This window comes from Amphiura filiformis, chromosome 5 (genome assembly GCF_039555335.1).
Source record: "Amphiura filiformis chromosome 5, Afil_fr2py, whole genome shotgun sequence".
NCBI lineage: Eukaryota > Metazoa > Echinodermata > Ophiuroidea > Amphilepidida > Amphiuridae > Amphiura > Amphiura filiformis.
The window spans coordinates 19084911-19096791 of record NC_092632.1 but is presented as its reverse complement, the minus strand read 5'-3'; the positions used below and the strand labels follow the sequence as shown (position 1 = coordinate 19096791).

General features: G+C 35.6%; 2 protein-coding genes across 2 annotated transcripts in view; both read right to left on the bottom strand.

Annotated features, from left to right (window-relative positions):
• The window catches only part of LOC140152762 (cartilage intermediate layer protein 2-like), a 273597-nt gene that overhangs the window by 88767 nt on the left and 172949 nt on the right, over positions 1–11881 (bottom strand). The window lies entirely within an intron of this gene.
• On the bottom strand, positions 5885–11709 carry LOC140152759 (AP-2 complex subunit sigma-like). Its single transcript, XM_072175244.1, is given in 5 exon segments — positions 5885–7390; positions 7392–7489; positions 7710–7823; positions 8796–8945; positions 11611–11709. Coding segments are annotated over 5 exon segments (426 nt in total). The 5' UTR covers positions 11614–11709; the 3' UTR covers positions 5885–7329.

Genomic DNA, 11881 nt, shown 5'->3' with positions numbered 1-11881 from the left:
TAATCCCTGGCAATTGTTATAATTATTAGCAATTGTGTTGTGAGATCTTGAGCCAGTGCTCAAGACCAATGAATTATGTGTAAATATTAGATTGCTAGGCAATAAATGCAGTTGTCAACCACATGTATAGCAGCTTTATGTACTATCATATATACATGTATAAATTATGTACTAAAGTATATTTTAAATAGGGGAAATACTGCATGATTGGTCAATAAAATGTAATGAAATATAATACAAATGATCTACTTTGGTTGCATTCTGTCTCTTGTGTTTGAAATTTATTATTATTTTCTTGAGGTAGGTTTTCCCCACCTAACAATTGTAATTTTAGCATGCCATGAAAGTTTTTTTAAATTATACATACTTTGATCAGCATGTAGCCGACGGGCCTTATAACATCGCGAATTAATATCAGTATAGACGAATCCAAGGAGCCAAGTCATGGTCAGGATTTGGTCGGACATCTTTGGGTAGCCGCTAGCACCAACCTGGTGTTTTGAGCATCCAATTGTGCAAATAAAAGCCGCCTAACACCTAGAGAAGATGCAAGGACGAGGAAGGGTTAATAGAATAATAGCTAATAATATATATAATGGAGATAATTCCGCAGGTAATCCCATCGCATCTATTCATACATAGTCCTTTTGTTCGCAAGTACATCAATGCATAGATACCGCGTGTAGTTAATCCGATTATTATGTCACTTCAACAGCGAATAGACCATGCTGTGTGTTTTGTCGAAGGAACTGTATTGTGTTATTCTTTTGTCTGCCTGTGTTTTCGCGGAAGGTGTAAAACGGGTGATGGAATGCAGTTTAAAATTTCCGCCAAGGCGAATCATTTCACATTTTGAGTGCATTGTAGCTGGCGGCTACCCAACTAAAGGCTGCTAGTCAGGTGTAGGAATGCGTGTATTTGGATTCGTCTACATCTTATTTGGGGAATTGTCTTGTGACCTCTCACCAGGAGCACCATGAATCTTTTGCCTACTTTTGTCTATATATAGACCAGACAGGTCAACTAAATCACTCTTAATGTCAGTCTACTTTTAGGCAGTGGTAAAAGCCTAATAAGTCCTGCCGATTACGAGTTGATCAACCTATATTAAAAGCAAATACCTAAAATAAAAATGATGAACACCTTTGAAAAATAGGTCCACACTACTTTGACTTTTAATAGCTTTTTTTGTTAAAGCAACAAAATATAAATTGAGAAGACATTTATTAACTGCAAATGAATTTGGTCAGTGAGAAAAATATGGCCTTTCTATCGATACCAAAATCTCCACATAGTGAGAAAGTGGGGATGAGGCTGTAGATGGGAACATGGACCTTCAATAACTTTTTTAAAATCAAATTGCAGTTGCCTAATCGTAAATATTTTCTAAGCTTTAAAATCAAAATGCTGCTGCAGATGCTTTACTGAGCTAGCAGCAGTCGGGTACATTCTTACTTTTTGTTGGGGTGGGACAGCTGTTGAAACATTTTTTTCTCTGATTTTTTCACCACATATTCTTAAAAAGATAAATATTTAAAATATGTAACAATATTGGGAATAGCTGCTTTTAAGCTTTCAAATTGGGTGAAGTTCTTTTTGGGTCACCCTGTACTACCAACCAGATATGCTCCCAAAGATGCTTTAATTACTGTACTAGCAGCAGTAAGGTACATTCTTACTTTTTGTTGAGGGACAGGCAGCAGTTGAAATATTTAACCTTGATACACATCTTGAATTATAAAGGGATTAGAAGGCACCATTTGAAGGCAAAATAGGTTACCTATAAGGATTATTTCACCATGCACCTAGCAAACTTTGATTTCAAGTGTGCTCATCAATCCCTTCAGCATGTGTTGTGGCCATAATTGAGTGTAAAAAATCCCCTTGTAATGCTAAAGATTACAGATACATGCTATCATTTGATATCAGGGGTTTTGCCAATAAATCTTGCTGCCTCGCAGGTACACTATTTTAGTCTACAAATGTGACAATTCAATAGAGGCCTTGCATGTGACGTATCCCGTAAATATGGCGGACTACTCAAATGCATTCAACAAAAGCATGATTGCAATCTACCGTGACAGTTCGTCTCACAAACATAACCCTGCACTACCATGACTACGATCAAATAGGTTGATGACAACATTTGATTGAATGGACTGCACTCCGCCATAACTACGGTGAAGGACACCGGCTCAAATCCTTTGTTTGGAGCCAATCGATAATTTCATGCAGGGCCTCTATATGGTTGGGGGGATTTACGAAAAGTATTATGCATGAGACTATCCTTTAATTCTATCTAATCTCTTTGGTCACAAGGTACGGCTTCCCAAACTCTGGCTCACGACCCAAATGTGGGTCGCAAGCACTTCTTCAGGGACTTGTGAACCTAGACTGAAAAAAGCAAAACAATTAAAATAAAAGGACATAAAATTATGTGATTAAAAAAAGAAGAGGTTCAAATCCTTCAGAGGAATTTGAATAATGCTGCTTTTGTTTCTCATCACCGTGCATTTGAATCCCATAAATAACAGTGAAACCACCACAATAATATTTAGATTTTATACAGATTTATTACATTTACCACATAAAACGATATACACATGATTATTATAAACTGATACAATTCATTTAAATTGCCTTTCATTTAGGCATACTAGAGTAGCCAATTTATGCAGTAATGTAATTACCATAAAAACATCTGCATTCAGCACTATGAAAAAACATTGTTTTTAATTTCCAAATTCCTTTAACCAGGTAAGCTGTAGTCATTGGGTTATCATGAGTGCAGTTGAATAGCTGCTCACATGATTGGCCAATAGTGTGTAAAAATCCTGCTTTTGTATGATGGTAATGGTGTTATACACATGTGCCATATATGCCCTATCAAAATGTAACTCCCGCCAGCAATTCTGAAATGTATGTATATACATGAAGAAATGAGAAAATTCTTGTTTTATCATTATCTTCAAAACCATAACAATACATATGATATGAAGTAAAATCCATATATCCAAGATGGTTGAAATTATCCAAAGGTAAAGTGCTTGGCCATTATGGGAGCGAAATAATTAATTTGGGACTTGGGTTGATGCAGCTACGTTTATACTTTACAGATCTGTTTAGTAAGGCCACAGATCTGTAAAATAATGTAGCTGTATCAACCCAAGTCCAAATTAATTATGATATGAAGTATAATTTTCACTCAAACATGTCTGTTTAAGGTGTGGTTTAATTCTTTCTTACTTTGAATCTAAATCTTCCACAAAATGAACGTGAAGTACCTTTTGACACGACTCACCAGTCAACACATGTAATAAAATAACAATTGTGAGTATTGATGGGACAGGATGGGTGAAATGTTTACAATGAGTTCAAGGAAAGTTCTTACTTCCCTTGAAAAGCCATTCCAATCCACATCAATAGGACACTATTAGAATACACACTATATGCTGCCATGATTTCTGCATGGAAAGAAAGTTACTGTTTTCTGTAACTATTGTTTTTATTAGAGCTTTCTTATTTTTATAAGAGCATTATTTGCTATGTGGGTCTCTAAAATTATTTACTTGTAATTATCTGTCAAAATGCTATTATTTTGTCCAAATTCTGTTACTTCATTTTTCTTACTGCAGAAATCATGTTGTAAAAAAACTACCAATTATGCCAATAATGCCCATGACCAAAACTATTTTTCTCAGAAAATATAACCTTGTGTGTGTAGTAGAATGATGCTACCTTTTCAACTGGGCACCTCTTTAACCATTGGTCAATTTCAAGACAATGAATACAAGACCATTTTTAAAAAGAGATTTTCTTACCCCTGTAAAAGTATGGCAGCATTTTCACACATGCAAAGGCCAAATGTTAGCTCACTTGCCTTCTCAGAGAAACAACAGGATGAAAGTTTTTCCATTTGTTACTGAAAGCACCCTGAATTTTCATCTATCCCCGGCCACGGATTGGCAGCCCAGAGTAGACACAATTAGCATAAAATGTAATATTGTTACAATCTGACTGGCGATGGATAATAGAGAATAAGATAATATTCTAATCTTGACCACTCACAAACTACATTGTACTGCACACATTAAACTTTAAAGTGATGATTTCAGAGGTCAATGCTTGAACCAAACTCAATAGGTGTATTCTGTATACAATCTCCTTCCATAAAAAAAGACAATTAATTAACCATCCAACATGATGCCCAAACCCAACATCAATATTGGTATTGGATTTGGAGTCATAGTGAACTGTTACAAAAATGTGCCTCTGCAGAATGTAATTCCAATTCTCTAAATATTATCTTACAATTATTACTCCACCACATGACATTACCTGAAATTTTAAAATATCAAATTATAGTAAACTGTAAAGCTACATACAATGGATGGTGAAATAACATACAACATATAAACAGTATAAAATAATTACCCACATTTCCATGGGTACTACACACCATGTTTGATATCATCTTGTTATACCTCATGAAAAAAGTTCATCATTACTTGTTTAAATGAATAGGATGTATTGTGACAAATCAAATTGAGGCATCTTAGGGATGAAATCAAAACTTGGCCGACCGTCAACTGGTTCCTGGCAGATCAGTCCGATTGGAGCCGGTTTCTATTGTTCTAAACAATGGAACACTGTTCAACCGGTGGTCAAGTTTTAATTTCATCCCTTAACCATCTCATCATATTTATATTTTGAGATAGAGTCGTAAATTTCAAATTAATTTTTCAATGAGCCCTTACGCAATTTCAGGAATCTCGGACTGTGCATCAACATCCAGGTGTTTTTGAGAGATGAAAACCATATGACAACCGAATCTCCTCCATGAACCGTGCCTGAAAGGGATTCCCCATGATTTTGCATTCCAGTTTTCACTCTAGCAATTTCTAGCTAGCTCGTCAATATATCAAGACCCAAAAATATGAAAAACACATGTAGGAAGTGTTTCTTACAAAGTGTTAAGTTCACCTGCTGCATTGAAATACTGCAGTAAGTCCCCAATGTTATCTCCCAAGCAAGAAATTTAGTACATGTGCAGTCTGAGATTTCTGAAAGGGCTTATTGGTTATGGTGAAAATGAAATTCTCAAGAAAATGAAATCTGGCCATACAGCCAAGTCATCTTCTTGATTTGTTATTTTCTACCTACTTACTGTACTGTTTTCGACCTTCCTATTCTGAATTGCTACCACCATTGGACAAAATAAATGTACCTTCTTAATAAATCTTCTAAAACTATTTGCTTAACTTCTGGAGAATATTTGACCGGTCTACTTTACATTTGAGTGAGGAATATAGAGGGGAGTCCATACATGACATGGTTTGTCCATTACAATCATAAACCAATATCAATACATCCATTATACAATTATAATATGTGACTTAACTGTTTAGGAGGGGTTTGGTCCTTTAATTTGATTACAAGAAACATATATGACCTACTGGCTACATCCTACTTTGGGGGTAGGTTTTACTGGGTTATATAGCACCTCAGGTTTGGAATATGTTTTCTGTTTTCAACCTATGCTACATAATAGAAAATGGAAAGCAATTTAAAGCCACTATTTGAAAATTCCTATTTCCCATGACAATGGAGTGACAGCATCAGATGTAAGCAGTAAGCAGGGCTAAGCACAGAGCTGCATAGTCAAATAACAGTGCAACAGTTGTGTTCACATTGTCGGATGTAAGCCCGAATTGTCGGATGTAAGCCCGAAGGCGCAGCCAGAAGTACTGGCAGCATGAACAATGATCAATGACCAGCATAAGTTCCACCAGGCATAAATCCGACAATTTACTCCTGACAAAAGTCAGGAATAGCGAGCTAGGGAAACACTGCTATGCCTGGCACACGGTGTAAGTTTTGTTCATGGTCATAAGCTAAGAATTTACATTGCGTGCTTGAAAAAGGTCACAGAAACACAGGAAGTGGTAGCTGGTGTTTACACCGACCAGAAGTGGAATTGGTTGGTGTAGTGCTAGGTGTGGACACATGGTAAGAGTATGAAAAATATTTTTATTGCTGTTAGCGTAAGTTTACGCCAGGTGCATGAGTAACTCAAAATGGGAACATGACTAATGACTCAACAAGACTACAATGTTCACATCTGGAGTTTCAATTAGTGGTTTTAAAGATTTTTGTGCGACTGCAAGGTCACAGATATTTTTTGAAGAACACAATCAAACACAAAAATACATTTTCTTCAGTACAAAAATACCAGTCACTGACACAAAGATACATCTCAAGTTTAACAAATCCATTAACTATGACTGATTGCTAAAGCTCAAATCGCTTCTCTGCATGGACATAATCCTAGGTCACATGACTTTTTCTTTGTTTTTAAGATTTGTCTACATGATGTAACAAGTGCTGTCATTTGTTTATATCAGTGTTTTTCCCTGGCAGGCATAAAGCAGAGTAACATATAATATGCATTAATATAAAAATGTTGAATTTAGTTTATTTGGAAAACAAGTTTTTTTCTATCTTCTGTAGTATGATGAAATTTACAGTACCGAAAAGAAAGTTCCAAGTAAATTGTTGTTTGCTGATAAGGCAAAGTCATGTTACATACTTACATTTGTGTAAGAATATGCCATTTCCCATTCTCACAATCACACTCACAGCATATTTTGCTTGCCTCCTCATTGGAAAACAATAGAGGGCCATCCCAATGTAAACAGATGTTACATCATATATACTCATAAATTCAAAAATCCACACAAATCTGTCAAGGGTTTACCATCTCATTAATATCCACTGTGATACATTCAAAATATGGTGGGAAAATATCATATGAGGACCATCCACCACAAAAAGTCATAATGTCAGCAGATCTATTTCTGAGATACGGTGCACTACACCTTTTAAGAAGCAATAAAAAACAAAATATTTTTCAAGCTACTAAATGATTTTTTTACTGCCTTCCTAACAAGCAATATGGACATGCAATATGTCATTGTACAGCTTATTGTGAAGAGAATTTGAGTGTCCAATATCTCAAAAAGTGAAAAATGTTGACTTTACAGCCCATTTGTGGTGGCTGGTCAATATTAGGAATGGATTGGTTGATGGTATTATACTGAAGTAGAATATAATATATATCTACAATAACCAGGGATTGGGTTTTGAAACTTGCAGAAGAGCTCACAATTGCTCACCTCAGGATGCATAGGAGAGCTCAAAATTGCAGTCCTTTAACCATGACAATGAAAACTTTGCAAGACGTGCTATTGCATGTAATAATACAACTGCATCTCCTTAAAACCCAATCCCTGCATGTCTATCATATTTACAATGAAATCATAATGGGTTTTATTCTAATTGTTGAAGTGCCAAGAGCTGTTTGAGAACTTTGGTTTGGCTTGTTTCCTTATCTCCCGGCTAAGAACATCTCATCGACTACTGAGTAGACTTTGTAGAAATTGAACACGAGATCTAATTCACAGACATTATGGAAGTATTCATTCAGTACCTGTATCAAAGAATATAGGAAAGACATATTGGAATGATTAATATTTTAGTGTAGGTTCAACTTTTTGTCAGAGGAGTATACAGTTACAATTGTGTTGAACTTGATAGTTAGTATGTGCTTACTATCAAGCGCTTTTAAAACATGAAAACAAGAAGAGCCCAATCTACAATCATCGATACTCATAGTTATATATGAACAAGTAAACCTGTATTGAGCTTACCTCTACAAAATTGTGTATTGCTTCTAAATAGGCCAAGTTGTTATCATTAACATCTACACATATACAGAAATACAACCCAGCATATCTTCTGTATACTATCTTGAAATTTCGAAACTGGAAAAAATTAGAAAAGAAAGGAACAGAATGATTTTAGTGTGTAAGATTTAATATTATTACAAATAATTTTTTCCAGTATCCAGATAAAATGCCCATGTTAAATAACATTTAAAGGTGTCAAACAAACTGTTTACAACCCCCTCTTGTTAATGTCCATTGTTCCCCTGTTTGATTTTGAGGCCTTTTTGACCATTTTAGTCAAATTTTATCCCCTGAAAGTCACCTTGCCCCCCTCTGCTTACTACAAACCAATTCATTCTGCTGAAAATGACTTTGTCCTATAATAGATTCCATAATACATTGGAGTGTTGGGATAAGGTTAAAGGGCATTGGACCTTGGCTATTGTCCAAAATAGGTAATCTTCTCCTAACTGTGTGTAATTAGTAAGCATGTCAAATAATAATAATAATAAGGGCTCATATACCCTACCACCAGTGTTCGATTTAGAGGGGTTTTACATGCACAAATGCATGTAACTTTAGCTCTGTGCATGTAGAATTTTGCCTGTGCATGAAAAATTTTGTGTTATTCAGCCCATTTTGAGGAAAAAATCAGAGTTGTGCATGTAAATTTTATTTTCTAAATCGAACCCTGCCTACCACGTTTTCACACAGAAAGAAGGCAGGATTCCCCTCGCTAAGCACGCGCCTCAGGAAAGCTCGGTCATAAAACGGATGGATTATATGCAATTATGCATCAGTGATACACCCTGCCCAGGATTTTAACAAAAGAAGGCTAGCACAGGAAAGCTGCAGGATGGCGCACACCTTCCTGTGTAAGGGAATTTCAATATGAGCCCTAATACCTATACAAAAATAAAGACTCCAAACAGTTATGGAACATACAATAGTATAACTCATACTTTGCAGGACAAAGGCCAACACCAGTCATGAATGTGCAACAAATATATGCAGTAAACTTTAATTAAGACAGGGAAGGCATTTTTTTATCATAAAACTAATACTTACTTCTACAAAGTTTGTATGTTTAGCATCTCTTACAGTAACAAGTGCATGTACTTCTTCAATCAACTTTTGCTTTTCATCATCATCAAAAGACATGTACCACTTAGCTAATCTGGTTTTACCAGCTCGGTTCTGAATTAGGATAAAGCGAATCTGTAAAAAATAAAAACAAAAATTAAATCTAGTTATAAGTGGGTGGTCTACTTGTAATGTTCATACATATCTATCTCACACTGAGGCCTATCACCCAAATATTCTTATTCCAAGTTTTGAGTTAAATTGTTCTAGTGGCAACAGTTTTGATTTTACATTAGGTACAAGAAAAATTGTGTACCATAGCCATTGGGGTTATTATTAATTTCTGGGTGGCATCACAACACTTGAGTCAACTCACTACCAGAAGAAATCACCAACATCATAATAATCAGCACAAAACTTAATACTCAGAATGCTACTGACCAGCCTCTATTGTTATACATACAAATGTAGTCATGCTAAAAGTAGATCGATACAAATTGAAATAACACAATTCAGAGATCCCCTTTTTGCTATGAAATTAATTTTCTCAGTCAAATAAAACACTATAATAATCTTATATTTTTTTCTGTAATGTCAGATAAAAACACATACTGCTTGGATATACCTTTATATTGTAACCTTTAATTGTATCCTTTAGAGTAAGATTTTTGATTTTTACAAACCTGAACTTTGCCTATGAGCTTTTTGTGGGTAAACTTTTTAGCGTTTCAAACTATCGTATTTATTCCATTAACCACAGGATGGTATAATGTAGCTTGTTCGGCAAACGAGGTGCTGATGTGAAGATGACATGATTCAATAAGTCAATCAAAACCCTACTTGTGTTTATGCTATAAACAGTGCCAAAGTACTAAATAATTGAAGCACATTTTTAACAACTTTTTCAGATTCAGTGCAATCACGGTCACCTGCCAACCAAGTGCCATGCCTGTGCTGTGCAGTACAGGGAACCCATACCGTAGTAGCTCTGCACAACGGTATGGGACGAAGTGTATACAAAAGCTTAAGTTACCGGTAATTCTTTATTACTTCCGCGGTCCGAGCTGTGCGCCAAGCGTAGACGAGCATACACACAGAAGAAATAAACAATCACGCTGATTGGCTGATCAACGGACTTGACAACAAGCCGGTTGACCTTGTCACTTCTACGCGATTGCAATTCACCAGTGCGTACCCGGACCACGGAAGTAATAAAAAATTAACTTTAGCGCAATGCAATTGCTTGATTTCAATTAGAGTTTGTACAAAAAAATACAAGGCTCCTGTAGCTTAAATAGTTGCATGTTTGTCATAAAATTAATTACACAGCTTCTTGTACTTCTTGTAACTCCTAAGCTTGAAATTGTAATAAATACTCCATTACTTTAATATCCAGAATAAGTACAAATTCATTAGCACATGATCCAAGTCGGCGCACCAAAACTGAGATGGCACTTCAGTGCAAACTTAGATAGGGCATCACCAATAACGAAAATGTCATACCGATAAAATTAATGATGTGTCTGTTTGCCTGTTTTTTTTAAGTTTGCCTTGCGAACTATGTGCTGCATGGCTGTGATCGGCCGTTTACATAACTTCGATTGCTTAAAAGTATACCTTTACAGTGTCACGCTTCACATATTTATATTTTCTACTTGATTATGGTCGCTTTGTACTCTAGGTCTAGCTTCAAATGTGTTTTTCAAGCTTGCCTTTACATGTTGCAAGCTGCATTTATACTGTAGGTATGCTAGGTGAATTCAAATTTGCCATCAAACTGCATCATTTTACATATCAAATTAAAGCCCTTGAGTAAAGAAAGCCAAAACTGAAAACATTTTTGTCATAGCACTTTCCATAACAAAGTTACATCTTGTCAAAGATTGACTTTCAAAGTTTCATCAAAAAGATTCTGCTAGCAAAATTCCCCAAAACGGCATTTAGGGGTGTTTCTAGATCTTAGTCTCATGGCGATAGCAGCTTTTTTTTTAATGGAACTGCTATCAAAATCCGTCTAAAATTCCATGTGCGACTTGATTATCACCATAAAAAATCATATTTGCCATGGGTCAAGTGAAGTATAGAAAACATATTTATGTAGGTTTCCTTCACCGACCTGCTCTCGAAAAAAATTCAAATTTCTATGTAAATATGCATTGTGTTTGGGCCCCGGTCTCGGCGAATTTCGCTGACTAGCAAATGTGTTAACTAAATAAGATCCACCAAGACTTAGTCGACATTGATTGGACCAACTACCTTACCCAATCCACATCTCGGACAAGAGGACACTAGTCTCGCTTCGTGTACCCTCAGACCAGCTCATCAGTCTATGCCAATTCCTTCTTCCCACGTACCATCAGGGATTGGAACATCTTGAAGAAGGATCCAGCTGAGTACTCATCCCTCGACGCCTTCAAGATTGCGCTGAGGAGGGATCGTCTCCTGATGTAGCTCCGCACCACCCAGTTTTTAACCTGCACTGTATATTTTGCACCTGTCTACAATTTTATGTTCAAGTTGCTCCCACCCATGCACACAAGCAGTGCGTTTTTCCTCATAATTGAGGCTGCACTTTAAAGGAAGGAAGGAAGGAAGGATACCTATATAATACTGTACATGTACAATTTATGCATAAATTTAAGCTTACTTAAAAAATCCAACGCCCCTTATTTAACATTCTGTAATGTTTTTTCTTCGAAAAAAATAACACTCTTCATTGCCTTTTCAATTTAAGCATATCTTTAACTACTAAAATAATGAATCACGCAACAAAAAGACATAATATTCGATCAAATCTTACCATTTTTGGAACCTCCTCCTCAGCTCGGCAAAGATTTTATTTTAGCTGAAATTATCAATCCACTTCCTAGTCAGGCTATTTCATTTTGTAGTAGGGGTGGTAGTATAATCGAAATTATCTTTTTTCTCAAAAATAAATTTTCTTCAACAACTTTATTGAATAGATAATACTGATAATATGATGTATTTATTTTCTATAAATTTCTTATTGATTTGATATCGAACAAAATATATTATAATGCATCTGAATGTTTTATATTTTTTTACACACC